This window comes from Phodopus roborovskii, unplaced genomic scaffold (assembly GCF_943737965.1).
Source record: "Phodopus roborovskii unplaced genomic scaffold, PHOROB, whole genome shotgun sequence".
Classification (NCBI taxonomy): Eukaryota; Metazoa; Chordata; class Mammalia; order Rodentia; family Cricetidae; genus Phodopus; species Phodopus roborovskii.
Window position 1 is genome coordinate 5,175,732 of NW_026126550.1, and position 26,717 is coordinate 5,202,448.

At 45.5% G+C, this 26,717-nt stretch overlaps 1 protein-coding gene across 1 annotated transcript in view; it reads left to right on the top strand.

The window, feature by feature from the left end:
• The first annotated feature begins 1,302 nt into the window (after positions 1-1,302).
• Dcdc2c (doublecortin domain containing 2C) overlaps positions 1,303-26,717 on the top strand; it is a 42,858-nt gene continuing 17,443 nt past the window's right edge. The window contains exons 1-9 of the mRNA XM_051201216.1: positions 1,303-1,589; positions 3,234-3,285; positions 8,975-9,051; positions 17,403-17,531; positions 19,696-19,833; positions 20,998-21,040; positions 22,114-22,237; positions 23,487-23,587; positions 24,407-24,472. Coding sequence (XP_051057173.1) covers positions 1,303-1,589; positions 3,234-3,285; positions 8,975-9,051; positions 17,403-17,531; positions 19,696-19,833; positions 20,998-21,040; positions 22,114-22,237; positions 23,487-23,587; positions 24,407-24,472 — 1,017 coding nt within the window. The remainder of the gene's footprint in view (positions 1,590-3,233; positions 3,286-8,974; positions 9,052-17,402; positions 17,532-19,695; positions 19,834-20,997; positions 21,041-22,113; positions 22,238-23,486; positions 23,588-24,406; positions 24,473-26,717) is intronic.

A 26,717-nucleotide genomic window follows, 5' to 3' on the forward strand; every position in this document is an offset into this window, starting at 1 on the left:
CACTGTCTTCAGTGTTCTGAACACCTGATGGTTCAATAAAGTGGTCACCCCACAAACTGGTCTTTGTCTCCTGTTGCCCACCAAGTTGGTAGCTTAAAAATTGGCCGAAGAAGCACTTTTTGAAAAAAAAAAAAAAAAAAACACTACAAAATGGTGATAGTTAAAAGTACTGATTTCCTGTACCACTTGTGTGTACAGGATACATTCCTGATGGGTCTGAGAGCTTGTTTAGGCACATTAAAGCCTTTGGGGGAAGTGTTTCTAGAATAATTTATTCAAGAGATAATGGTCCTGAATAGGGATGGCTTTACCAAAGGTTCCCTTCTCCCCACTCCATCTGCCATGTATCCTGAAATGCCATACATTTAGAGTCCTGGGTACTAGTAGTGCCGACGGCAGCCAGTCCCTCACATAGTGTGGTGCTGAGCCTGGAAGTCTTACACAGATGTGGGATGAAGGTAAGAAACAGAGGGTTAGGAGGTGACATGCTTCCAGCAGTCCCCAGTGTCAGTGGTCAAGTGGCTTTGGAGTGCACAGCAGTGGCATGCTGGGAGGTCAGGATGGGCGCTCCAGGCCCAGCGCCACCTGTCTGCATCCTCTTTCCTGAGCCCTGTCACTTCACTTGTCTGGTGCCTGTAGATGGGTCTCTCTCTCCCTCTCACCCTCTTCCCTCACCCTTTTCCCACTTTCCTCTCCCTCTTCTCCCTCTCCCTCCCCCCATCTGTTCCCCTCACTCCCTCCAGTGTTTTATTAGGTAGTCTTGGCTAGCCTGGAACTCTCTCTATAGACCAGGCTGGCCTCGAACTTACAGAGATCTTCCTGCCTCTGTCTCCCAAGTACTGGAATTAGAGCAAGCATCACCTCACTAGGCTTTCCCTCTTTTCTTTCTGGGCTCTTCCTGCACCCTCCCAGCCCTGGTTCTGTGTGTCACACCCCTCCCAGATCTGTGTCCTCGCTTTTGTGTGTGTTCTCGGTTCCATGCCAATTATGTCTCCGAGCTTCCTGCTGCTCCCGGATTTATTTCTATTATCACCTCTTTGCTTTCTGACCCTCCTCTCTTCATCCTTTATGTCCCTGGCCAGCCGCCTCTGTCCTGCTTGGCTCTCTGTCGCCCCTCTCCCACTGGCCCAGTCACAATCGCTGCAGGACGTCAGCGTGTGCAGCAGGTTCACGGCCCACTGGTCTGGCAGCCCAGTCCCCCTGTGGCCCGAGGCAGCCCGAGGGAGCCCGTGGGTTCTCGGCGGGTGTGCTGGGTGTCCCCGTGTACTACTGGGCACATCCCGACGTGAGCGAGCAGTGGCCATGGGCACACGCGGGCCCTATGCACTGGTGGACACCACGCCGGCCAAGACCATCTTGGTGTACCGCAACGGGGACCAATTCTATGTGGGCCGCAAGTTCGTGTTCTCACGGCGCCAGGTGGCCAACTTCGATGCTCTGCTGGAGCAGCTGACCGAGCAGGTGGATGTGCCCTTCGGTGTGCGGAGGCTCTACACGCCCACGCGCGGCCACCCGGTGCTCGGGCTGGACGCCTTGCAGACTGGTGGCAAGTACGTGGCTGCAGGCCGCGAGCGCTTCAAGAAACTGGAGTAAGTAGTGCAGCTTCTGGATCTCTCCCCACCCAGCCCTCTGCATACAGCACACCTCACCTGGGGCCTCACCCAGCTGCACATCCCATCCAGAGCCTCATCCAGGGCATCTGGCATCAGGAACCACACTCATTGCCTTTGGTAAAACAGGCTATACACAGAACCTGGGGTTCAGAGAATCCGGGGAGGGGAGCAATGGTACAGATTAGTTAGCATTATCCAGACACCTTTATTGCTATGAATTAAATGCACGATATTTGCGGGTGGATTCAATACAGAGAAGCATTTAGGCTTCATTTTCCTCATCTTTTAGGTTAATGGCATGTGAAATCGGGCTCCAGTCTGCTGAATAAAACTATGAAACACTTCTGCCCTGCCATCAGGAAAGTGCATGGGCCTTGGCGTCTGCAACTGCTGAGCCGCTAAGCAGTTAATATTCACCAGATAATAAGATTCTAATTGTGTCACTAGCAAACAGTTGTAAGGGAAGCTAGCAGTCCTGGGCTCCCCCCCTCAGGCCCCCCCCCAATGATGACCAGGGGCCTGTGGCTTGAAAGGTTTTCACAGAACAGCTTGCTGGAATACAGTTGTGGAAGTGCTATTTAAGTTCTAGCCTTCCTGGTTTTGCCTTGTCATATATATCAAGGCCTGGGGGTGGGGAGAGGGTGTGACAGGCCATGGCAGGCAGTGGGAGAGACAGTCAAATTCTGCCAAGGGGACAAGGACTCCCTCTGAGTGGAACTGAATAGCAGCTTTGGGCAAAAGAGATCTATTCTCAGAGTTCACACTCTCATCAGAAATCAAGTGGTGAGTGTCCATCACACAGGAGCACCAAACGGGTTAAATAAATGCCCTTCTTCAAAGCGCCTGCACCCAGGGCCACTTTACATCTTCCTCTCCCTCTGGAGACACCAAGGGGGTTGCTCAGTGACAACCCTGCTTGCTGGGTCCTGCTCTCTTGGTCTGTTTCCATGTTCTCAGGAGAGTACAACACTGAACAACACATAGCACTGTGTGGCTCTTGTGCCTTAAGTTTTCTGAATTATTTTTGCAGTTTTGAAAAATGTAATGTTAGCCCTTTGCCTGCTCTGGGAGACTACTGTTTGTGAGAGACTATAAAAACCAGGATCTTAGAGCTGCTAGCAGTATGAGTTTGGAAGAATGGAGAGTATGAGGGGGTTAGAAAGGTTGAAGGACAGGCCTGTGGATGGGGGCAGTGAGTGGTAGAGTCCTAGGCTGAATATCTACAGGCTGAGCTTTGCCTGGTCCACACAAGTTTCAAAGACCAGAGTGTAAACTTTTCTCGTATTTTTATTTATTTATTTATTTATTTATTTTTGTGAGACAGGGTTGCTTTGTGTAGCCCAGCCTGTCCTCGAACTCACTCTGTCAACCAGGCTGGCTTCAAACTCACAGAGATCCGTCTAATCACGTCACTGGAGAGAGTTCCACAGGGCAAGGCCAGTTAGCACAGTTGGAGGTATCCCATGACATGCTGCTGTCATGTTCTGATGTGGATTCACTTTTGACTTGTGGGGTTGCCTGCTTCCTTGTGTTACATAGCTTCTTCTTGGCAGAGGCTCCACGGCCTAGTGTGAATATTGCCTTTCTAACTATAATCTCTCCTCTCTATTTTTTTTGCAGCTATATTAATATAGTTCCCAGAAAACCTTCAAAGATGAGAAAAGTGAAGGAAGTAAGTGTTTGAGACTAACCAGTAAGATGAGTTGAATTAGAACTCGCTGGCTACAAGTTTACCAGTTTTATTAAGCTTTTCATGAATTGTCACCTGGCTTTACTGGTTTTCCCATTTCCCAATTCCTATTTTGTTATGTCTGTTCTAATTTTTTTTTTTGGAGACAGGTTTTCTCTGTGGCTTTGGAGGCTGTCCTGGAACTAGCTATTGTAGACCAGGCTGGTCTTGAACTGACAGAGATCAGCCTGCCTCTGCTTGCCGAGTGATGGGATTAAAAGCATGTGCCACCAATGCCTGGCATCTGTTAATTTGTATTCCCTCCTGTTGTGTAAGAAGGTGTCTCTTTGGGGGAACCCCTTTTTACACCCCCTTTTCCATCTCTGCAGGATATACTCTTCCTTCCCCAGGGATCTCTGTGCTGGGTTTTTGTTAGTGTTGCTTCAGAGACAGTCTCTTGGCTTAAAAAGGGACAAGAGGGGGTTTCCAGGTTTGGTGTTAGCTGATGGGGAAGGTGATTTAGATAGTAGCTGGGCACACAATCATTCCCTCCTGTGTGCCTGCTTGCTTGCTCCCTTCTTGCACGCTCTCCACCTCTGTCTGAAGACCTGGCTCCCCTCCATCAGGCTGGCACAGAAGCTTCTGTGATCACTAATCAAGCATGTGCTTGGACCATGGGGGGGAAAGGGCTGGGTAATGGATAACTGTGGGGAACATACCTCTGGTTAAACTTAGGTTGAATCCCTCTAGTCTTGCTTTACTCTAATTCATCACTTTGTTCCCACCCACTTATTCTTTTCCCAATGGCCATGGTTGGAGCCCAGCAGGAGGTTCTCATTACCAGCCCAGGAGTGACTCAGTCTCATTTTTTTTTTTTAAAATAAGGGCATAATAGAAGAGGTTCTGGAGAATGAACACTCTCCAAGAACACTGTTGGCACTGTGTGTGTGTGTGTGTGTGCTCACATGTGCACACACAATCCTGTGTGCTTGTGTCCCTCAGCATGCATGTTCTTGCTATTGGGAAAAGAGACTACTTGGTGGTGATGATAGCGATGGGGTCATAGTTGGGCTGAACATGGTACCCATACTTCCTTCCTATCTTCCCAGAGGGGAAGTTACAAAGCACATTAAATTGGCTCAGTCATACAACCCATCATTAAAAAATTGTCTCTATGTGTACACATTTGTATGCATCAGTGTGTATGACGGCACATGTTATCGTCTTCGAGGTTAAATGTTTCTGAGGCTCTGTGTAACCCAGGCTGGCTTTAGGGCTGGGGGGGGGATTTTCTCATCTCTGTCTATCATATCCCTGCAGGAGTGCTGGGATTACAGATGCATGTGCTACCTGCACTCAGCTTTTTTGTGGGTTCTGGGGGTTCAAACTCAGAGCCTCACATTTGTATAGTAACTGCTCTAGCCACTAAGCTATTTCCCCAGGACCATGACTTATCATTTTTAATGTAAAAGAATTGAAACACTTCCCAAAAGATGAACTTTTGTAGAATATCGTTTTAACTAGGCAAAGATGTGTTACACTTGTTTATGCCTCAGAATATCACTTTAACTGTGAAAACATGTGATGCATTTGTTTATGCTGCATTTGTTTAATGATGTAAGGATGTGCGTTTAATTATGTAAAGATGTGTTGCATTTGTCTCACCTTGCCTGCCTAAGGCACCTGATTGGTCTAATAAGGAGCTGAACCGTCAATACCTAGGCAAGGAAAAGGATAGTCAGGGCTGGCAGGCAAAGAGAATAAATAAGAAAAGAAATGTAGGCTCTGAAAGGAAGGAAAAACAAAGAGAAGGAGGTGCCAAGGGCAAGTCACCCACCTAGCACAGAATAAGAAGGAAAGAAAGACAGATAAAGAAAGGTAAAAAGCCCAGAGGCAAAACATAGATAAAGAGAAACAGGATAATTTCAGTTAGAAAAGCTGGCTAGAAATAGGCCAACTCCAGCAGTCTCAAGGTGGACACAGGAAGATCTGGAGCCAAAGTCATCCTCAGCTACATAGTGTATTTTGGGCCATCCCAGGCTACATGAGACCCTGTCTCAAAACCAAACAAACAAAAAACAACCCACAACATTTTTTACAAATAAAAACAAGAACTGTGCAGACCATGGCATGCCTCTTGAGGCACTCATGGTCTCGGGCACCCGTATGTCTCTGATATTAATTGGCTCAGACAGTAGCTTAGACACCTGATGTCTTCATGGTCACCCCCAGCATCTTTCCACACATACACTGGAGCATAGAAGAGTTTGTTGCTCATTATCTGGTGTCTTTCTGGGTGTGTTTAAGTGAGGATGCCTCTCCTTAGTGCTAGAGTCTTTTCAGTTCAGGCAAGAGATGTTTGGATGTTTCCTGAGGACGGACAGGCAGTGTGAGAACAGGTAAAAGGCAGAGACTTTACAGCACAATGACAACAAGCACCTGTCAGGTGAGCCTGTAACCCACTCCAGGCACTAGCCAACATGTGATCTCCATTTGTACCTTCCACTCCAGTGACGAGCAGGCTGAGGAATTCTAAGCAGCTAAGCTCCTCATTACACTGGCATCAGCCAGAGCCATCCCAGCGTGGCACCACATAGCTATGCACTGTGAGGACATGCATTTGGATGGCTTTTCCTGGACAGCAGCCCTTGATGCTGTGCATTCCTGGGAACATTGCATAACCTGGTTCTCTGTCACCTGGCTATTTTGTGAGGTTGTTTTGGAAATTAGTTATACTGCTTTATAGAACCTACCCACAGGGCTTAGAGCCAGCTGGTAACTGCACCCCAGCTGTAGTGAGAAATGTTCCATGGTTACCCTCAGGGCTCCATTCTAGGCTTAGTTTTACTGCCTTGGGCAGTAGGTTTATAATGTGTTGGGTACTTCGGCCTCAGGCAGATGAGTGATGTGTGTGACTCATCAGAACTGATGGGTGAGACTGTCCCATCAGACAGTAACCGCCACATTGGTTAGACTCCTCTTAGGACATGATTACAAGGAGTACAGGGAGCAGGAATCCAGAATGTGTGCTTAATAGCTGCAGTTATTTAATTAGGCGGGTGCTATCAGGGTTAATGAGCCATTAACACATCAGAAGCCCAATTAGTCCATTGTTTCCATAGCTGTATGCAATCAAGCAGAAAGCCCTTCCTAGGATGTCTGTACCCAGGAGAATGTCTCAGAGCAGTTTCTCTTATTTTGTTTTCAGACCAGGTCTGTAAATGCATGCCCGTTGCTGATATTCATGGCATGGAGTTTTCTCACTGTAGTGTGAGGGTATGCATCATCTTATATGCAACCCATAACAGAGCAAAAACGAATGCATGCACACATTTCCTGATCTCCTTTTCTCTGGATCCTTTCTCAGCAGCAGAGCTGTCCTGGTGCCTTTTCCTCATCCACTGTCTATTCAGCTTCATGGGTGATTACGTCAATCTCCTGGGGGCTGCTCATTGGTCAACACTAGGGCCATTCAGCTGAAGGACTTCCTACACCACAAAACAAGAACACCATAAGCAACATGAAGGCTGAGTTGTTGCAAGGTGCCTTCTAAATACTTAATGTTATACACACAGGCCAGTCCAACTGTCACCCTTCATCTCCCACACTTCTTTATAAGATCAACAGCGGTCAATACAGAGACGGACAACTGGTCAGAGTGCAGAGAAGAAGTGATTGTGAAGGGCTCAGAGCCCTAGATGGGAAGTACTACCACACCCCAAATCCCCAGAGGGCATTCGAAAACTGTAAGAACCAGAGATCGGAGAGTAGTGCTGCAAAATGATGTCTTTTGAACCTAATAAGGACACTGTACTCATGAACTGTCAGCTGCTGTGGTTGCTGGCACAAGACTTGCACAAGATCAAGCCAGGCAGCACTTCAGCAAACAGAAGGAAGGGATGTAAGAGGCCCATCTAAGCTAAAGGGATATTGGCAGTTGCTAGGCAGTACTAATTAGGCTCAGTGGATTATTAAAAAGAAGATAAGATGTGAAGTCAGAGTCAGGAGAGGGGCATTGGGGATGGCTGGGAGGAGTTGGGAGGACTGAATGGGAGGTAGCTGTGATTTAAATACATTGTTCCGGTGTGAAATAACCCAACGATAATAAAAAACAATGGTAATAAAAAATTCAAAAAACAAAATTCCCAAACAAATGAGAATGGAGAGAGACAGGGCAGACTCCCAGAAGGCCAGCTGGAGTGCAGAGGGCAATGACAGGGTTAAATGCCCTGTCTCTGCTTGCTGTGAAGAAGGGGTTGGGTCTGGGGTATTAGGTCTGTAATTTTAAAAAAGAGAGAGAAAGAAGCCATGCAACAGAAATCAAAAGGAGTTTCTTTTTTAAATTGTGAAAAGGGGAAGGGGCATGCACATGGGGGGGTGGGAGGTGGGGGGGTGGGTGGGGCAGCCTGGAAAGGCTGGGAGAGAGGGAGGAAGGAAGGGAGGGATATAGGGAGAAAGAGGAACAGACAGAGAGGATGGGAAAGAAAGAGGCGGAGGATGGGAGGTGGGCAGGGTCCTTTAAAAGGGACCATATCATCGAATAGGCACAGGTGGTGCTCTTAGTGGCAGCAGCTGAGGGCTTATCTTGTCAGAACTCCAAAGGCAGGCCAGTAAAATGCCTAAATACTAACACTGTCAGTAGCATTCTTACTACTCAAGTGTAAGGACCCAAGTAAACTGTCTAGGTGTGGTGGCACAAACCTAATCCCAGCTCTCTGGGGGCAGAGGCAGGTGGGTATCAGTGAGTTCCAAGTCAGCCAGGAGAGAGATCCCATCTCAAACAACAAAAACTGGGGCTGGTGGTGCACACCTGTAGACTAATTAGTGTTACCCACGTGGGCATGGGCATAGAGTGCCAGCTACTGGAGCATGGGCAATATGCCATGGGCCACACTGCTAAAAAAAAACCAAAAACCAAAAAACAAAACACTGAATCCCTCCCTGAGCAACCAGAAATTGCTACTATGTCCTCAGCTAGGGGTGGGACTCTTAAGCTTCCCCCCTCTCCACGCTCGAGTAGTGAATGACTTGATCTTGTGCAGGGCATGGGCTAGAAAACACAGCTACCATGAGTTCTCGAGTAGGATGCTCTTGTCAGGAAGATAATATTTTACGGCTATTGTTCTCCTATGCCAGGACCCCCAACATTTCTTCCTGTTTGGATATCCCTGAGGTGAAGTCCTGAGAAGGCCTTGCATTTGCCTCTGCATTTTCATTTTAGGAAAGAGCCCAACAGGCCTGGGGGATGTAGGGAAGGTGTCCTGCCTGGCTACCATAGTCTACTCTGTGGTCTCAAACAGAAGCCACCTTGTCCAGTCCTCTTACCCTGTACTTTGTCCAGCACAGTACAGGTACACCTTGGCTACCAGTGTGCATTTACTGGCTGCATGGCTGGGTGTATTCCCATTATGAACCATGTACTCTCCTCAGCTTTGCCACTTTCCCCTGACGCTCTGTGTCTCCCTCCAGCTCCCCACCACTCAGAGTATATGGGCTTCAGCCTACATCACATATACCTGTCACCTACTGGAGAGAAGTTGAACCCCAGCCACCCCCCCCCCCAGTCCCTGGGGCACCTGTCCTTGGTGGTCTACAACCTTGGTGGTTTTGCTGTTCTGCTGTCCTTGGTGTTGGTACTGACTAGCGTTTGCTCATCTGAAGTGAAATCTGGGGCCTGTGATTTGTTTTGCAGATCAAGCCGGTGGTACATTGTGATATCAACGTGCCTTCCAGGTGGCAAACACAGAACAGGACATCCCGACACATAAAGTGAGTTCAGTGTCATGAGTGTCAAACCGGAGTGTGTCCTGACTCCTCTCAGGCAATGATCTCCTGCTGGGCCACCTATTTTCGGCCTGTTACTCACTTCCTCTCCCCCTCCTCCTCTGTCTCTCTGACCACATACCAGCTCTCTGTGGTCAGCCTTCAAGTGTCCTTCTCTGAGGATGCTGTTCGGTTGGGATGCTTTCCTGAGGTGAAAAAGCAGTCAGAGAGAGAAGGGGATGGCCTAGTTAGGCAAACTTTGCATCTCCCACCTATCTTCAAAGTCTCAAGGACAGTGATTCAGATGTCCCTTGCCTTCAGCTTCCAGAAGGGAGTCATTTAGAAACACAAGTCAGGGGTTCCCATACTGCTTCTTGAACATACCAGGCCTCAAAGGAGCTAGGCTGTTAGCAGTGGGTGTCTTTCTGGGACCTATAATGTGCAGAGAAAGAATAAATACATGTTTAGCTTAAAAGAAAAACACCAGGAGCCTGGCAAAATGGCTCAGTAGGAAGAGACACTTGTCCACAGGCCTGACAACTTTGAGTTCAAACCCTGGGTATTAAAAGGTGCCAGAAGAGAATTAGAGAACTGACTTCTGGGAAGTTGTCCCTTTATCTCCACTTTGGTTCTGTACTTGAACATACAAAAAAAAAAAAAAAAAAAAAAAAAGGTTTTGGCCATCAGTTCAGTGAGCAGTGAGTGAAGGTGTCTGTTACTGAATCCGATGACCTCAGTTCAATCCTCTAGACTCACATGGTGGAAAGAGGGAATTGATTCTTGCAAGTTGCTCTCTGACCTTCATACAGGTTCTGTGACTTCTACAAGTACATGCATACAAGCACGCATAAATGCATACATACACACACACACACACACACACACACACACACACCCATACTCCAAGTGAAGTTTAAAAATGTTTGAAAAGTACCAGGGGTTCTCTGAAATAATAGAAGATACATTGTTTCTAAGTTTTGCAGATACCATCTTTTGTGTAGAGCATGCCACACTCTTAGGGGAGTTAACTGGTTTGTGAGTCCTGGTTAATGAAGACACACATCTCTGTTGCTATGGCTTGGGGCCATGGCCTAGTATATCAGTGACTCTTGTAGAAGATGTATTTCACATCCTGATAGGAATGCTGGGAAGTTCCACTAGATGGACCCAAATAGCCATCTAAATGCATCCTTCCACCATGGAAAAATCCAATCATATTGGCCCGGAAAACTTTCGACTGTGAAAGCAAGTGGAAGTTAGAGAGAGGTTCTGTGTTGGGTGCTCTGTGTTGGGGCATTCAGGGTAGGAAGGGCTCTGACCTCTTGTAGTGGGATGGTAAAGCTGGCATGACCTGTAGAGTGTGGCTTTTGTTCTGGGGGGGGGAAGCCTGGAGCTCCTTGGTGGGACACAGGGGGCACTATGTAGATGGTTGTGACCATAGAAGTGTGAAGTCACTCAGTTGGAGGCTGAGGGTCAGAGGTGGGACCCAAGACTCCCACTCTTCAGGGACATCCTTCACCCATGCTGCTCTGCACTGGGGTCTCTGCTCTCAGTTTGGTCTCATGTGGAGAAGTAAAGAATATAGTGTGTGTGTGGTGGGGTCCAGAGAATTTTACTTCCATTGTTTCTTAGCGGTGAACTAGTGAAAAGCTTATAACTCCTGGGAATGTTTCCCAGAGACTTCCTACTTTCCACGGGAGAGTGTTGTAGGCCAAAGAGGTGAGGTCATTGGAACTGGAGTGTGGCAGACAGATATTTGGTCTGTTGGCTAGTAAGAGAAGGCAGGGTACAAAAGGTGACAATTAAGATCATGCCCCAGACAATGGGTAGAAGTTGACTGTGATAGCATCATGACTGCTGTGTAGCTCTCAGGGCAGCTGTCTTCCTTGGGCTACTGTTAGCTGCCAAGACTCTTGGCGGAGCCTCAGGTTGAAAGCTTCGTTTGGAGGCCCTTCCCACCTCAGCAGTCTTTCAATTTTTAATTGTGAGACCTGGATCTGAAATTTAACATCAGTGTTTGTGATGAGTGGAAGCATGAACTGAGTTCATTACATTGACCAGTGAGGTCCTCTCCACTGGAAATGGTGGTGGTATACACAAGTAGGCAGCTTGGTGACTTTGGGGCTTAGAGGTGTATTGGCAATAGGAGAGAGCACTTCCAAGATACAGGTGTCAGAGTGAGGGCAGATGGATTTTGCTGTTGATCATAGGAGACAGCCATCTGTCCCCATGAAAGAAGAGGCCAGGGAACAGCAGCGCCCCCCCCCCCCCCGGCCTGTATCACACCACAGGTTTTCCTGAGGCTGTGTTTGTGGTAGAAGAGGTGAGGATAACTGCCGGTCAAGATGAAAGTTGACAAGACCAAGAACCATCATTTTCTCCTTTCTTCAGTGAGGACTCATGCTGTGTAGATGAGAGACAGAGACCCTTGTGATAGACTTGGAGGCCATCCAGTGGTCATTTGAGTAGACTAAACATCTGGCCTTTCCCTGTCCAATTCCTTCCAAGTGTGAGACTGTTACTTAGGCTGTTAAGCCCTTGCATGGCTCCTTTGGAAACCTTATAGTGATGGTGTCTCTCCCAAGGGAGAAGGGCGTCTCCTTAGTGCTTGGGAATTAAAGTGGGACCCAGGGTTTAGTCCTATGCTTGGCAGCCATTTAGAGTCCTCATGAATTGGGGAAGATGCTTTGAACATACCTATCGGTCAGTTCATTTATGAGCATCTCTTGAGTTCTTTGTACTATGTACTCTACCCTTTCTCTCTCTCTCTCTCTGTTCTCATGTATGTAGGTGCATGCGCACATTGTGTACCAACATGTGGAGGCCAAAGGACAGATTCTGTTGTCATTCAGTTGCTATACTCCATGTTTTTTGAGATAGTCTCTCACTGACATGGAACTTGCAAAGTAGGCTAGTTCCCAGGGAACTTGGCCAGTAAGCCCCAGGGACCTGCCTTACCTATTCCCCAGTGCTGGGGTTACACTTGTACACTATTATACCTGGATCTCTTTTTAAAAGTGTGTGTATTCTCAGGATTAAACTGAAGTTCTCATTCTTGCAAGACAAGCAGTTGTTGACTGAACCATCTTCCTAGCCCTTCCCACTTTTTTTTTGTATGTTTGGTATTTGTGCATGTATGCATGTTCAAATATGTGTGGGTGTTCATGTGTATGTTGAGGCCAGAGATTGGCATTGAGTGTCTTCTTTAGTTACAAGCCTTTTTATCCATGGAGGCGTGGTCACTCTCTGAACTTCAAACATGGTGAATTTTATCCCCACCTTTATTTTCCAAGTGTTGGGGTACAGGAACTGCTATGTCTTCCAGCTTTTAGACAGGTACTAGGGACCCAAACTTGGTCCTTACACTTCCCTAGTGCATGCTTTATTCACTGAGACACCTTCTTATTAGAACCTTCTCTCCCTTTAATCACACCAGTTTGCTGAGATCATAGCAGAGCTCCTAGAAGGCATGCCACTGGAGTCTGTTTGTGGCTGGTGCATCTGCTGTTGTGAATTCTTCAAAATATAGTAGGTTTCCAGTTTGGGAAGTGGGAAAGCTGAGATCCACAGAAAACTGGAAGTCGAGCTGTCTATCTGTGCATCAATCTGACTCCTGTACTTTGCGACCCCACACATTTGCTAAGCATGCCAGGTCAGGCAAGATCAAGAGATAAATAGAAATGTATACTTGTGAGCTCACTGTCCAGTAGGGGAATGAGTGATGACAGAGAGACTCATGACGTTCTAGAATCAGCTCTAGAGATTATGGCTTTGACTTTGGTATTGAAGGACTATAGCACGAGTTCTAATTGATCTTAATAATAAAAATCAGTAGTCTGATATTAGGGGGTGAAAGATGCAAGATCAGAGAAGCAGAGCAGCCAGCCATTAGAGTTCTTACATCTATGAAATCTCCAGACTGAAGAGACTGAACTTCTGTCTCCTTCCACCTTATATCCTCTCTCTACCCAGCCATATCACTCCTGTCTGTTTGTTCAGACCTCCAGACCTCTACAGGTAACTAGAGGCTAGCTCCACCCTCTGAGCATCAGGTAAGCTTTATTCATTAGAGTACAAACAAGATACCACCCACAAAAGGACTTTTCAGTTCAACTCAGCTTGAATTTGAATTGGTTCTTGTTTAAAATTGTTTGCTTTATCAGTGGTCAAGGGAAGAAGAGGCAGCCAGCACAAAGTATGAGGTTATACTCATGGCTCTTCCTAACACATTGAATTTGGCTACCTTATCAAAGTGGCAGCAACAGGAATAAATGTGGCCCTATCTTTCTTGCAGTTGTGGCCATCAACCTATTTCCGAGAAGGGAGATTCATCAGAGGAAAGATGCTTAGTTGGAATAACTCACCTGGGATTTGGAGTCAGAAGGACTTGACTTTCCACTGAGCCTTTGTGATTAGGAAAGCTACTCGCCTCTGTGTTTCTTCAGCTGGGTCCCAGAGTTGTGATATTTCCTTCCCTGAGTTACTGGAAAGTTTGAGCCGATCTTTAGAATCTACATGGGAAGCGTGCAGTAAATGTCAACAACCATCATGTCTTGCTGGCTAAAATCCATATACTATTCCATCTAGATCCATATGCTATTTTCCATTTTCCAAAATTTGAAATATTTTCTTTTCTTCTATTTCTGGAAAATCCAAATGTAGCACAGTAGGTAGTGTGCTGCTAAGCAATGTGTGCCTCTCCTCATCTACTTCAGAATTACTTTTCTATAAATGGATTACATTTTACACACACACACACACACACACACACACACACACAGTGAATAGTTGTAAAAGTTGCCAACAAAGCAAATCTCCCTCTCACCTTTCATCCAAAGTTCTCTAGTGACTTCCCTAGCAGTGACAACAACTGCACTGTGTTCTGCACCCTCGGTATCTTCATTGCCTTTCATATGTAGTTTACCCAGGAGATAGTTTCTTATCAGCATTTATTAATATGCCATGCCTGGAGAAACAGCTACAATGTCTTGAAGTTCATGAGCTCTATTAGCATGTATTTCACCATGGTAGGATTTAATATGTGTCTGTCTGTCTCCCTTCCATGGAGGACTTCTGGAAACTATGGGGATTTAGATAAGGCTGGCTCTCTAGAGCACTGGGTGGAGGCAGTTGGGGCCTTGGACAGCTTTGGCTCTACAAGGCATCTGAATTCCCTGAAGTTCCCTGCTCAACTTCAGAGCTGAACTATCAGTCTCTTCTTTGAATTTGGAGTTCTCTAACTTAAGGTCAGGAGAATTTTTGTATTTCTTTCCTTTACCTTAAACATTTATAAGCATCTTATTTACACATGAAAAATGTGGAATCTAAAATTGAAGGTTCAAACTCCCCAGGTAGCCACTCCCTAAGAATAACTACTGGTAGCCTTGAGGCACATAGATGCATGTGCTTTCCTCATGAAGTTTAAGCTGCTTTTAATTTAATTTATTTTAATTATTTTTCAAAAGCATTCACTATACTTGGTCACAGACACTTGGTAAATGCAAATGCTCACATGAACAGTTTTGGGTAGCTGTGTAACAGTGTACTCCATCATGATTTATTTAACTATAGCTCTCTGACCAGACATTTAGGTCTTTGTACCTTTGTTTTCCTAAATAACTCTAGTGTGAGAGATATCTTCATACATAAAGTCTGTGAAGTGGGTTTCATGGCAGGGAAGGCTGAGATCTGTGAGTAGCACATTGGTCTCTCTAGCTATGCTATCCACATTGTTCATGTTCAACTACATGGGTGGTGTGTAGACATGCCTATTTCCCACACTCAGGAGAAGATGGCTGCCTATTACAATTTCAAAGGTTAAGGGGCTGGAGAGATGGCTCAGTTGGTACAGTACTTGCCTTGTAAGCACAAGTTTGGTCTCCAGAACCCATCTGAAAAATAATGGGCATGATGGCCAACATTTGTCATTCCAGAATTAGAGATGAGGAGATAAGTGGAGTACTGAGGCCCCCTGGCCACCCAGCCTAACCTCCTTGGAGAGTTCCAGGCCCTGTCTCAAAAAACAAGCTGGACAGTGTTCAGTTGAGGTTTTCCTCTGGCCTCCACAGGCATGTGCATTTGTACACACACACACACACACACACACACACACACACACACACACACACGAAACCTTAAAAATTCAGGCAAGATATAACATGCTTGTGTTAAAGTATTTCAGTTTTGTCAAACCATATTTAGAAAGATTTTTTTAAATTAAATTATTTAATTTATTTTTTTATCCCTACTGGAGTTTTTTTTTCTCACTTCTCCTTCAATTCTCTCCCCTCCCTTCCCTTTCCCTCTGCCCATCTCTAATCCATTCCTCCTCTGTTTTTGTTCAGAAAGGGGCAGGCCTCCTATGGGTGTCAGCAAAGCATGGCATATCACGTTGAGGGAAGACTAAGTTCCTCCCCTGGTATTAAGGCTCGGTTCCTCCCCTTGTATTAAGGCTCGGTAAGGTAATACAGTATGAGGAATAAGTTCTCCAAAGCCTGACAAAGCATAAGGGATAGGCCTTGCTCCCACTGCTAGGAGATCAAGCTACACAACTGTCACACATATGTAGAGGGCTTTAAGTCAGACCCATGAAGGCTGTTGGTTCAGATTCTGTGAGCTCTTATGAGCCCAGAACAGTTGTCTCTGTGGGTTCCCTTGGGTAGAAAATTTTTGACATAAATCATTTGCAGTCATTAGAGACATGGTGCCAACTCTTCATCATCTCCTCCATGTTTTTTCAAGATAGTGATTTAAATACTGAAGAAACTAAAGGCTGGTGCTGGCTCTCTGCAAATCTGTCTTGCCCCAAAGCTTTAGTGGAGGAAGCGGATTCTGACCATTATGATAACACATTCAACCAGTGGATTCTGTCCATTATGATAACACATTCAACCAGTGTTTATAGTCTGAGAAGAAGATACATTATTTATAGTCTCTGAGAAGGAGATACATTGTTTGTTTATAGTCTCTGAGAAGAAGATACATTGTGTATAGTTCCTTTGAGAAGATACATTGTTTATATCCCCTCTGAGAAGAAGATAGATTTGCCATAGTCTAAATTATTCAGATTTAAGGGGAAAAAATCCAAGTAAACAACAGCAAATAACAAATAGAAACTTGCAAGTGTCAGAGTTCTACAGTTGAGCTTGGACACTATTAAAGAAAGCATAGGCTAAAAGACAAGCCTTGTACATGGCACTTTTTTTTTTTTAATTGAGACAGGTTCTTTCTATGTGATCCAGATTGGCCTAGAATATAGGATATCTCGGCCCCAGCTTCCCATGTGCTGGGATTACAAGTGTGTACCACCACACATGGTCTTTTGTACCTTATTTTAATGAAAATTATGAGACTTTGAAATTACCTCCAAGGGGTAGTGATTCCTGGGACACAGCAAATGAAATAGGAGCTTTGGTTGAGTTTTCAAGAACTTCTCAGTATACCTTTCCCCACACAGCAATAATGAACTAAGCCTATTGGGGTCACATTGCTGCCTGAAGACGGGAGTGAGGCCAGGGGTTCTGTCAGCTGTCCAGAGGATTATGCAGCATTTCTACTGGGTGTTTCTCTACAATCTGTGACAAGGGACATGACTACATTTTTCAGATATAATTCCCCTTTTCATTTTCCAATTGTACACCATCTTCTTCTAATTTAACCACTATAGGGGACATAGCATTTTTAAGAAGTAGGATTTTGTCTCACTCATTTGGGTACTTTCAGCTATATGGAAAGGTACTTTCTGAGCTGTGGATAGACCTCAGTTGTTAGGGTGGTCTCACAGGCATGAAACTCTGGGCTCCATCCATAACAGTGTATAAACCAGCAAGTGTACGCCTGCAATCTCAGCGCCTGGGAGGTGGAGGTAGGAGCACCAGAGGTTTAGGGTCATTCTCAGCTGCACAGAGAAACTGAGTCCAGGCTCGGCTGTATGAGACCCTGTCACAATACAGTACACTACACTACAAATATAATGCTGGGCGTTGGTGGCACATGCCTTTAGTCCCAGCACTCAGGAGGCAAAGGCATGCGGATTTCTGTGAGTTTGAAGCCAGCCTGGTCTACCAAGCGATTTCCAGGACAGGCTCCAAAGCCACAGAGAAACCCTGTCTCCAAAACAAAACAACAACAAAACTCAGTACTTTCCTAACACCATTTTTTTTATGTCAGCTGACTTGAAGACTGTATTGCAGGACTTGTAATGTAGGATTGTACTGTAGGTATTATTAAGGGTTGATCAGTGCATCTGAATATTTTTGCATTTCTGCAAATACACTTATGCTTTTTTTCTTTGAGTTTTAAGTGTTTCCATCTCAGTTTTACGGTAGTAACAGTGCCTTTTCTTCTTATACCTACAGTGTTTTCACAAATGGAAGATTATTTATACCACCTATAAAAATTATTATACCCAAATTCAGCCTGTCAGATTGGAATAATGTGCTGGCCATGATTGGAGAAAAAGTCTTCCCTCTAGGAGGCGTGCGGAAGTAAGGCACTCTCACGTGGGGAATCGGGTTGCAGGGGAGAACTGGGTGTTCCATCTTTATTTTAAGCTGGTTTCATTAACCTATTCACCAAATACCGAACACTGACCACGAGCTCTGTGCAGAGGGCACAGCATCATAAGGAAGGGCCACAGGTGAGATGGCTTAAGGGGTAAAATATTTTCCATGCATTCTTAGTGATCTGAGTTAGATCTCTGGGACTCCTGTGAGGATAGAGGGAGAGAGCTGATTGCACAACATTACCCTCTGACTTCACACGAGCACATAGCACACATGCACCCCTCATTGTGCACACAACAACAACAACAACAACAACAAGAGCCTTGCTTCCCAGACCCCCTACTTGGGCAGCAGCTGAAGGAGATACTGCAGCAGATGGTGGCCTGTAGAAGTTTGAGTGGGGGGGGCACATGGGGAGTCAGACTTTAAGGTGAAACTCAGCAGTTGAGTGAATGAGTTTTACTTCTACAGGGCAGAAGGGTTCAAAGATTTGAAGGTCAGCCCAGAATCACACAGCCTCTAACTGGGGCTTTTGGGTCAAGTCCGTCTTCTGCTACCTATACCTTTGTGACCATAAGAACAAAAGATACCTTTTTTCTTCACCTGCAAAGTGATATTAGTGATTTCTAAAAGTTGTCATACATGCTCAGCACTTCACCCAGTATGTGGCATGTTTTATGTTATAACAGAGGAACAGTTGTGATGGGGAGGTAAAGCCTGGATAGGTACAGTGTGTGGGGGAAGGATCTCACCCATCACTGCTGGCAGCATATTGTTTTGGTTGTTTATGTTTGTGGTTTTGGGCTGGGATCTATGCATCTGGAGTTATGATGTTTGAGGGATTTATTGGTATAGATATCTGGTCTCATCTTTGTTGGGTGGGTGTTCATTCTTTGGTTAGTGTTGCTGTGGGGTCCCTGGGGTTATGGTAGAGAGCTGTTCTGTAGGTTGGGTGGGGCGAGTCATGTAGAAGTGGAGGAGCTGAGAAGGGAGCCGGGGAAGAACTAGGGGGACTCTGGGTCAAGACTGAGAGGCCAAGTCCCAGGGGAATGGAGGGGGACTGGGCAGAGGGCTCCTGTGGGCAGGCTGTAGCAAGACTAAAGGTAAGTCTGAAGAGGCTGGAATGGAGGACAGGAAGAAGGGTGAAGGTCTTCTATGTCTCTGGTAGAGACAAGTTCTGCAGGTTTGTGGGTCCCAGAGAACTGGAGATGGGCTGTAGGAAGGGCTGAAGGGGGCTTCAGGAAAGGACTAGGGGAACCCTGGATCCTCACCAAGAATCTGAATTCTTAGGGGGTTGAACTACACTTCTATTTTGGGAAAGTAGTTGAATTGGCTGCTTATTGGTAAAGCAAAAGATTGGGTCTGTGGTGAAGTCCCACATTTAGCAGGGTGGAATTACCCTGCTAAAGATGCTGGTGACCTTTATGAAGCACCAGAGAAGGGGCTGGGGTCCTAATACCACTTCAAGGGCCTGATTCCATTAGCTCAGCTTCTTTGCATGTGCTCTACCTCCTAAATGTCCCAACACCTCCCAGTAGTGCTATGGACAGGGGACCATGTCTCCTAACTTGGAGACAGCAGAGTGAGCACCTTGTGTTAATCTTCATAGCTTGCTAGGATCCTTGACTCCGATAAGCAGTCATGTCCATTTGTGTAATTCCTCCTCATAGTCTTATATGCAACAAGCTGACAATGGAATGAATTGATTTTTTTCTTAAATTAACCAGACAGTGAGTACTTGCCAAAGAGTATTGAATGAAGTCATTGGGTCATTATAAAAAGGCCTGTTATTTGCTAACAAATGCTGATTTCTTCCCGAAGTATTGTTACAACAATGTAAGCCAATTTGTATTAATTTTAGCTGCTACCAGTTAAAATTAATTGAATACCAACCAAGAGCTGATCATGTTTTCAGGATCCTCTGAGGACTTGTGCATAATGAAAAATACGCTTTAATTAAAAAGCTCTAAATGGAAAGTATGCAGTTCAGGAAACGTGGCTTCCATAGGCTTCCTGCCTTACTCTGCATGCTCACTGGGGAGTGTAGTTTTTTGGGTATTTGACATGCTGGTCATTATCACAGGTGAGAAAGTAACACCTGTCCTGTGCTGCTAATCTTATCCTATCTTCTCTCCTGTGTTCACAGGTTGTTTACAATGGATGGGCATCTTTTGGACAACTCAAAGGATCTGCAAGAAAATTATTTTTATGTTGCTGCAGGACTGGAGACTTTCAAATTCATTCCTTACTGGAAGTCCCCACGGGTACCCAGTGAGGTTCAGCAGTGAGTACAACTTGTACCTTTCCTTATCTACCTACCTTCCTTCCTTCCTTCCTTCCTTCCTTCCTTCCTTCCTTCCTATCTATCTATCTATCTATCTATCTATCTATCTATCTATCTATCTATAGGATAACTGTGGGAGTTGGTTCTCTCCGTTCACATTGTGGACCCTGGGGAATCCAACTCAGCTTGTTGGGCTCAGTGTCAAGTGCCTTTAGCCACTGAGCCATCTCCCTGAATTCTGTGCCTTTCCTTTTTGAGTGTTGCTGATATTTGTTTGTCTTTCCCAAGTCCTTTCCAAAACATGCTGGGTTCATATAATGATTACTTTTCAGTAGTAAAACTTGATGTGATATCTATTATGTATCACATATCCATATATTTATCTATCTATCATCTATCTACCTATCAATACTTACATATTCTCTCTATATATGCTTACATATGTACACACACACACACACACACATATATAATTTGAACCTCACATTTCTAAAATCATGCATGGAGTGATGCACAATCTCTGAGAGTCCAGAGTCTACACTGTGGATACAGACAGCCCAGGGAAGTGATCCTCTGAGATTGGTGTCTGAGAGACATGTCCAGTGTGTATACAGCAACTGCTGTACAGGTTCCAGTAACAATGAGTTAGGAAGGGGTGTAGAATCATGCAAAGTGGCCAGTCAGACCAGAGTTCTGTGTCTGGTGGGTGAGGGACAGCCAGGTTTGAATCTCAGTCCTGCTACTGATCAGCTCCAAGGTGTGGAGTGAACATGTGCCTCTCAGGTATTGGTTCCATGCAGAGAAGCCAGCAGGTTCTTGTTTCACTGGGTATTGGTGAGAGCTACATGAACAAGTGAGAGCTCTGTGAATAATCCATGCTTCGGAAAACATCAAAACCATTAAAATGTCAGGCTCCCTCCAGCATCCCAAACCCTGTTCCCATGCCACCCTGGACTAGGCACCACCCTAACAAATCATGGGCCACCTGACTCTTAAAGACCTCCTGGCCTTTTCTCACAAGCTAGGAGATGGCTGCAGTCATCAGCTGGGTCTTGTGTAGAGAGCAGGTCCTCTTTCTAGGTCAAGGATGCTCCTGTAGTTTATGAAGACAAGGTGAATCCGGGCTGAGCTTGAATGCACTAACTACCTGTCTTTGCCTTTCAGGAGGTTTGTGGGCAATGAAAAATACACACGGACAAAGAAAAAAGTAAGTTTTGAAAGATGAGTGACCACTGTTACTGGTGTCTCCTGGTCTTCTGAGGGCCTTGAGTGGCAAAGAACTTTAAGGTCACTGGGAGGAGCCAGACCTGCCCATGAGAGAGGGAGGAGGATGGTATAGTCTTCTTTTGAACTCGGAGCCTAGAACAGGAAGGGAGCCATACACAGATGTTTGGGGGCATGGCGTGGCAGTCTCTGCACTGAGACCCCAGGTGCTCAGATCAGCACACTGTGAGATTGGGTGTGGATCATCTTTTAAATCTGAAACTCGTCTTTTATAGTACAAAGCAGAGGCTCTTGGGCATTCAGTGAGCATGTCACAAGCACAGTATAAGAGCTTTGGACTCCTACGCTGTCAGTGTTGAACGGGGCCCACTACAGTGTGCTGAAATGCTCCTACTGACACCAGTTTGCTGAGGTCTTGCTTTCTGTACCTGCGACACAACTCTGGCTTACATCACACTCTTTAAAACCAGCAGGGATGTTTTACTTGGTCTCTTGTGTGAAGGGACCAAGTTTATACACTTGGATGAATTTGCTTCCAAATACTTGAATTAAGATGGAAAAAAGAAAAAAAGAAAGGTTATTTGCATCATAAAGATAGGGGTGGGGGGTATTTTGGAATTTAGGTTTTGTGATGATTATGTACTTGTTATTGTCTACAGATAGTTTAAAGATTGTAAAAAAATAAACCTAGGTTCCCTTTACTTACCTGTGCTGTGGCATGGTTGAATCTTTGAGAGTTGGGGGCCCTTCTGAGCAGCAGCTTTGGATAAGTTTCAAAGCTTGTCCCAAAGGATGAGGAGTTCCTTTGTGGCATCCCTGGTACAGTACCCAATCCCACCCTTGGCTGGAAAGCCAAGTGACCTCTCCAGCAATGGATCTGGGAGGGAGGGATAGACTATTCCCTTTTCCCTTTACCTCCTTCAGAAGGGAACAAGAATGGTGAGACCCTTTGAGGCTTCTTGGGTTCCTGTGCTTCCTGCCCTTGTCCACCCCAAGGACCAAGGACTCAAGGTGGCCTCTACTCCTGATGCCTTTTGGTCTTTATCTATATACTAGGTGGAGCCCAAAGCAAAAGAACCTCTCAAAAATGACAGCATACCACCTAAAAGCCAGGATTCTGTTTATTATGCCAAAGAGAAAAGGAAGCCAGCTCCGGGACCTTTAGTTCAAAGTGGTGCAGGTAATGGGCATTCATATCCTACAGGCTATGAAAAGTGCCCTGTCTCTGTATGTGTGCATATGTGGTATGTATGGTGTGTGTAGTGTGTGTGTGTATGTATGGCATGTGTGGTATATGTGTGTATATTCTTGATGTGTGTGTATTGTGTGTATATGTATGGTGTGTGTGGTATATGTGTGTATAGTATGTATATATATGGTGTGGTATATGCATGTATAGTGTGTATGTTTAACATGGTATATATGTATGTATAGTGCGTATATTTTTGATGTGTGTGGTGTATGTATATGGTATGTATATGTAGGAGATGTGTGGTATATGTACAGTGTATATATGACATGTAAGGTGTATGTGTATTATAGCGTGTATATGTATGGTGTATGTGGTACATATGTGTGTGTATAGTGTGTGTTTCACACAAGGTCTTTTCTTGGAACCACTTGATTATCAAGTGTTTAGCTGTGGGGCAGTAGCAGACTGCAGACAAGAGCAGTAACATGCCAAATCTGAGGGCAGTAGGAAGACTCAAACATATTACATGTAAAGTAAATTCCACGGTCACATGCACATGAGGACTATAGATATTCTTGCTGTAAGAACAATATCAAGTGAGCCTGACATCTGAGGGAACCTTGAACATAGAAGCTATCTAGCTTGTTTCTGTGTATCTTTAGAAGACAGGCCCAGACCGGACCATAAAATGAAATAATTAAAATAGCTCTTGCCACACCTACTCTCATTCTTACTGTTTTACTGTCCCCTTGCCAAGCCATTTTGGGTGCTTATGTGAAATGATGTTTTTTTTCTGAGGTGTGTCTTGCTTTCCAGTCTGAAAGACTTGGGGAAGGACTTGGTGAGGTGTCTGGTTATGGCATAGACAGGAAGCAGGTGGGAGATGTCCCTCCCACACTCTACAGCATCCAGGTGGGTTGGGAAGCCTCTGAACATAGAAATGCTCAAAATGTCAAGGGTCCAGGACCTCCATGGAGATGGAAACTAGACAGATATTGCATAAATGGGGCCTGCTGAACTGAGACCTCAATGGAAGCACAGAAGAACAGAAGGGGAGAGGGGAGAAAGGGAAGTGTGGAGAGACGGATATGCAGATATTCAGGGATCTCATCTGGGCTTCTGTCTGATGGTACAGAAAGGTCAGAAACTTCTTAGTTAAAACTTGGATTTGTTTCAGAAAATGTAAGTTGGGGATCAGTTTTTCTGCTGGCTTGAAAAGATTGTTATTTTCCCTTAGAAGGTGATGTGTATAAGGCACAGAGTCCCCCCAAGGAGGCCCAAGAAGCACTGGAAGTCAGGGAGGACCCAGAGGTGAAGGTGGAGGTTCCAGTTGACCAGGTGGGTTGCAAGGGCTGAGCCCGTCTTGACTCAGCTGTGTCTGCCTCTACTTCTCTATCCCCATCTTCAACAGCCTCACCTTTAAGTTCTCCCTGGCCTTGAGAAGATTCTGTGCACTAGAAGTTACCTACTTATCAGTCCTCAAGAGTCCCCATGCCAGACATTTTCATATCTGTTTTTCCTTCCTCAAGTACTCCCATTGAAGGGGCCATTGGACAACTGTCACCTGGGGGGGGGCAACAGTATGTCAGGCCATTTAAATACCATTTTTTTGTACCCCAAGCCAGTTGACCCAGGAACTTCTGAGGGAGTCTCCTACCTCTTCCCTATCTCACAGTAGGAGTACTTGGATTACAGATATGCACATCGGCGCCTGGGTCTTATGTGGGTTTTGTGGTTCTATACTCAGGTCTCCTGACTTATGCAGCAAGCACTCTTACTGAGCCATTTTCCTGGACCCTTACTTATTTTTGAGATAGGAACTTGTTAGGCTAGCCCAGGCTATCTGCAAACTCATGGTTTTCCTGCCTTGACCTGTAAAGTTTTGAAATTATAGATGTGTTACCACCATACCTTGCTCCTAGCATTTTTGTTTACGCGAAAAGAATTTAGAAACTCTCGCTAAAGATTTTTGTTTTCTTGATGGAGCTGGAGGTGAAATTGGGGTCAACAATTCTGGATCTGGAAAACTTCATTTGCCCCCTCCAGGTCTGTCTGTAGATCTAGTCTAGAATCGCACCCTGGTTCACATACTCTTCACTTTTTCAGAAGAGTTTGGCACTGACCATGGCTCAACTCAATAACATATTTTCTCCCCAGATACCAGCCGAAATTGTTAAAGAAATTGACGAGATGGGCAACAACCCTGACCTTGAAAGAGGTGTGGTGAGTGAATTTTATTTTTCTTATGATAGTAGGGGTCCAAGCCACTTTCTTGTGATAGGCTAGGCAGAACTCATGGTTGGTGGTAAGGGATCTGGAACAACAGGTTGGTCCTAGATCACACATGAGTATCTGAGTGGAAGCACAGTGTATTTTGGGAAGTCACATGGGTAATCTAATCACTCTTGTACCCATCTTAATTATACTTCACAACACTTTCCATCACAACTGTGTAAGCTTTCCTCCAACAGGTTTTAGCGTACAGGCAAGTCGGGTGGTGAAATACAGCAGCTTACGTGTGGGTAGCTCCCTATAACGAGACAGCCATTCCATACCCACCAAAGGGTGCTGTGTCTGAAGCCCCTCGCTGGGAGGTCAGGCTTTGTGTAGCTAGCTTCCTGCAGATGGCAGCTGTAGCTTTATGCTTGTTTTTCCTGTCCAGGTTTTTTGGAAACATCGTCTGGGGAGGCAGTGTGTTCCAGGGTCTCTTGAGACCAGGTGGTGATTAGTCTACTTAAGATGTGTACTCTGGGAAAACAAAAAGATACTTTACATATAAGATCATGATCATGCTGATAAGAAATGGATGTCTTGGTTTGTTCACAATATTATTCTGTCTCCAGGTGTTTTTCAAAGTAGTTTGTTTCAGACTTTTGGCCAGGCTGAGGGAGAGTGAGATCTTGCCCTAGTCAGGCTGTTCTGACATGGTGCCCTCCACAGCTGCAAACAAACACAGGCTTCAGGGATGATGAGTGGGTGTTGGAGACGCCCTAGGGCCCCTTGCTCTTTACCCAGCTTGGCAATCAGCCTTTGAAGGAAGGAGAAAGATCCACAGGACATTTGTTAGGTTTTATAAACACACCAGAGGAGCTTGGGTGTCTTGAGAGTTGGAGAGAAGAGCACCTTCATGGAGTGCATCCTTCCTCTGTACACATCCCTGAAGGGCTTGGGTTTGGGGGTGGTTTTTAGTGAGAGAGGTTACTGTGTGTGTCCAGCAGAACAGAAATGAAGCACAAAAGTCAAATTTAATTTCTTAGGTGTCGCAGAGTAAGGCTGTTCTGGGAATGGGAATAATAATTGAGGAATCGCCACAGAGCATCCAAGGGCTTACCAAGGACAAAAGCACTGCTAGTCCCATAGGGATTGTGTGGAGACAGGAGACAGTGCTGTTGGGTTCATGGCAGGGCTGCACATACAGACACACTTTGAAAGCTCTCTGCACAGGTTCTTTGCACAAAGTTCACCCTGTTACACTGACTCACCCTGGACATCTGTGCAGGCCCCTAAGAGGGGTCTCACAGATTGGTCACCTGGTGCCAGCCTATGGTAGATTTAACTGTACAGAGTGATTCAAGATGTCCTTTTCAATGTGAGTAACACTGTTGGAACATCTACAGATATAAGTGCTCATCTTCAGGGAGATGGGCAAAGACCTAAGCATTGAGGTGGGAGGTGGCAGAGAGCAGTCATGCCTACTGTTGCCAAGTACTTGAATGGCGGTGTGGGGCAGCAGGGAATATGCTGGGATGCTCCGAGTGCTTCTGAGCACCCTGTGTGAGCCACACACTGGCTCTGACATCAACTCTGTAAGGCATATGTAATGAGAAAAAGGGGAAACTTGATGGAAAATACAACTTGTCAATGCTTTAGTCTGAAATCAATACACAGGACTCTGAATTTCTTTCTTTTTTTATTCATTTTTCATTTTAAAAGCAATCTTTACTCATTTTACATACAAATTTCAGTTTCCACTCCCTCCCCTCCTTCAGCTACCACTTTCTTCCCCCTCATTCCACCTCCCATCCACTCCTCAGAGAAGGTAAGGCTTCCCATGGGAGTCAATGAAATCTGACACATCTCTTTGAGGCAGGACCAAGGCCCTCCCCATTGTATCTAGGCTGAGCAAGGCATCCCTCCAAAGAGAATGGCCTCCAAAAAGCCAGTTCATGCACTAGAAATAAATCCTGGTCCTACTGCCAGTGGCCCCACAGCCTGCCCAAGCCATACAACTATCACCCACATTCAGAGGTTCCAGTTTGGTCCCACACAGGTTCCTCATCTGTCAGTCTAGAGTCAGTGAGTTCTCACTAGCTCAGGTCACTAGCTCACAAGCTCAGCTGTCTCTGTGGGTTTCCCCAAACTGGTCTTGGCCCCTTTGTTTATGTTATTGCCCCTTCCTCTCTTCAGCTGGCCTCTGGGAGCTTAGCACAGTGCTTATCTGTGGATCTCTGCATATGCTTCCATCAGT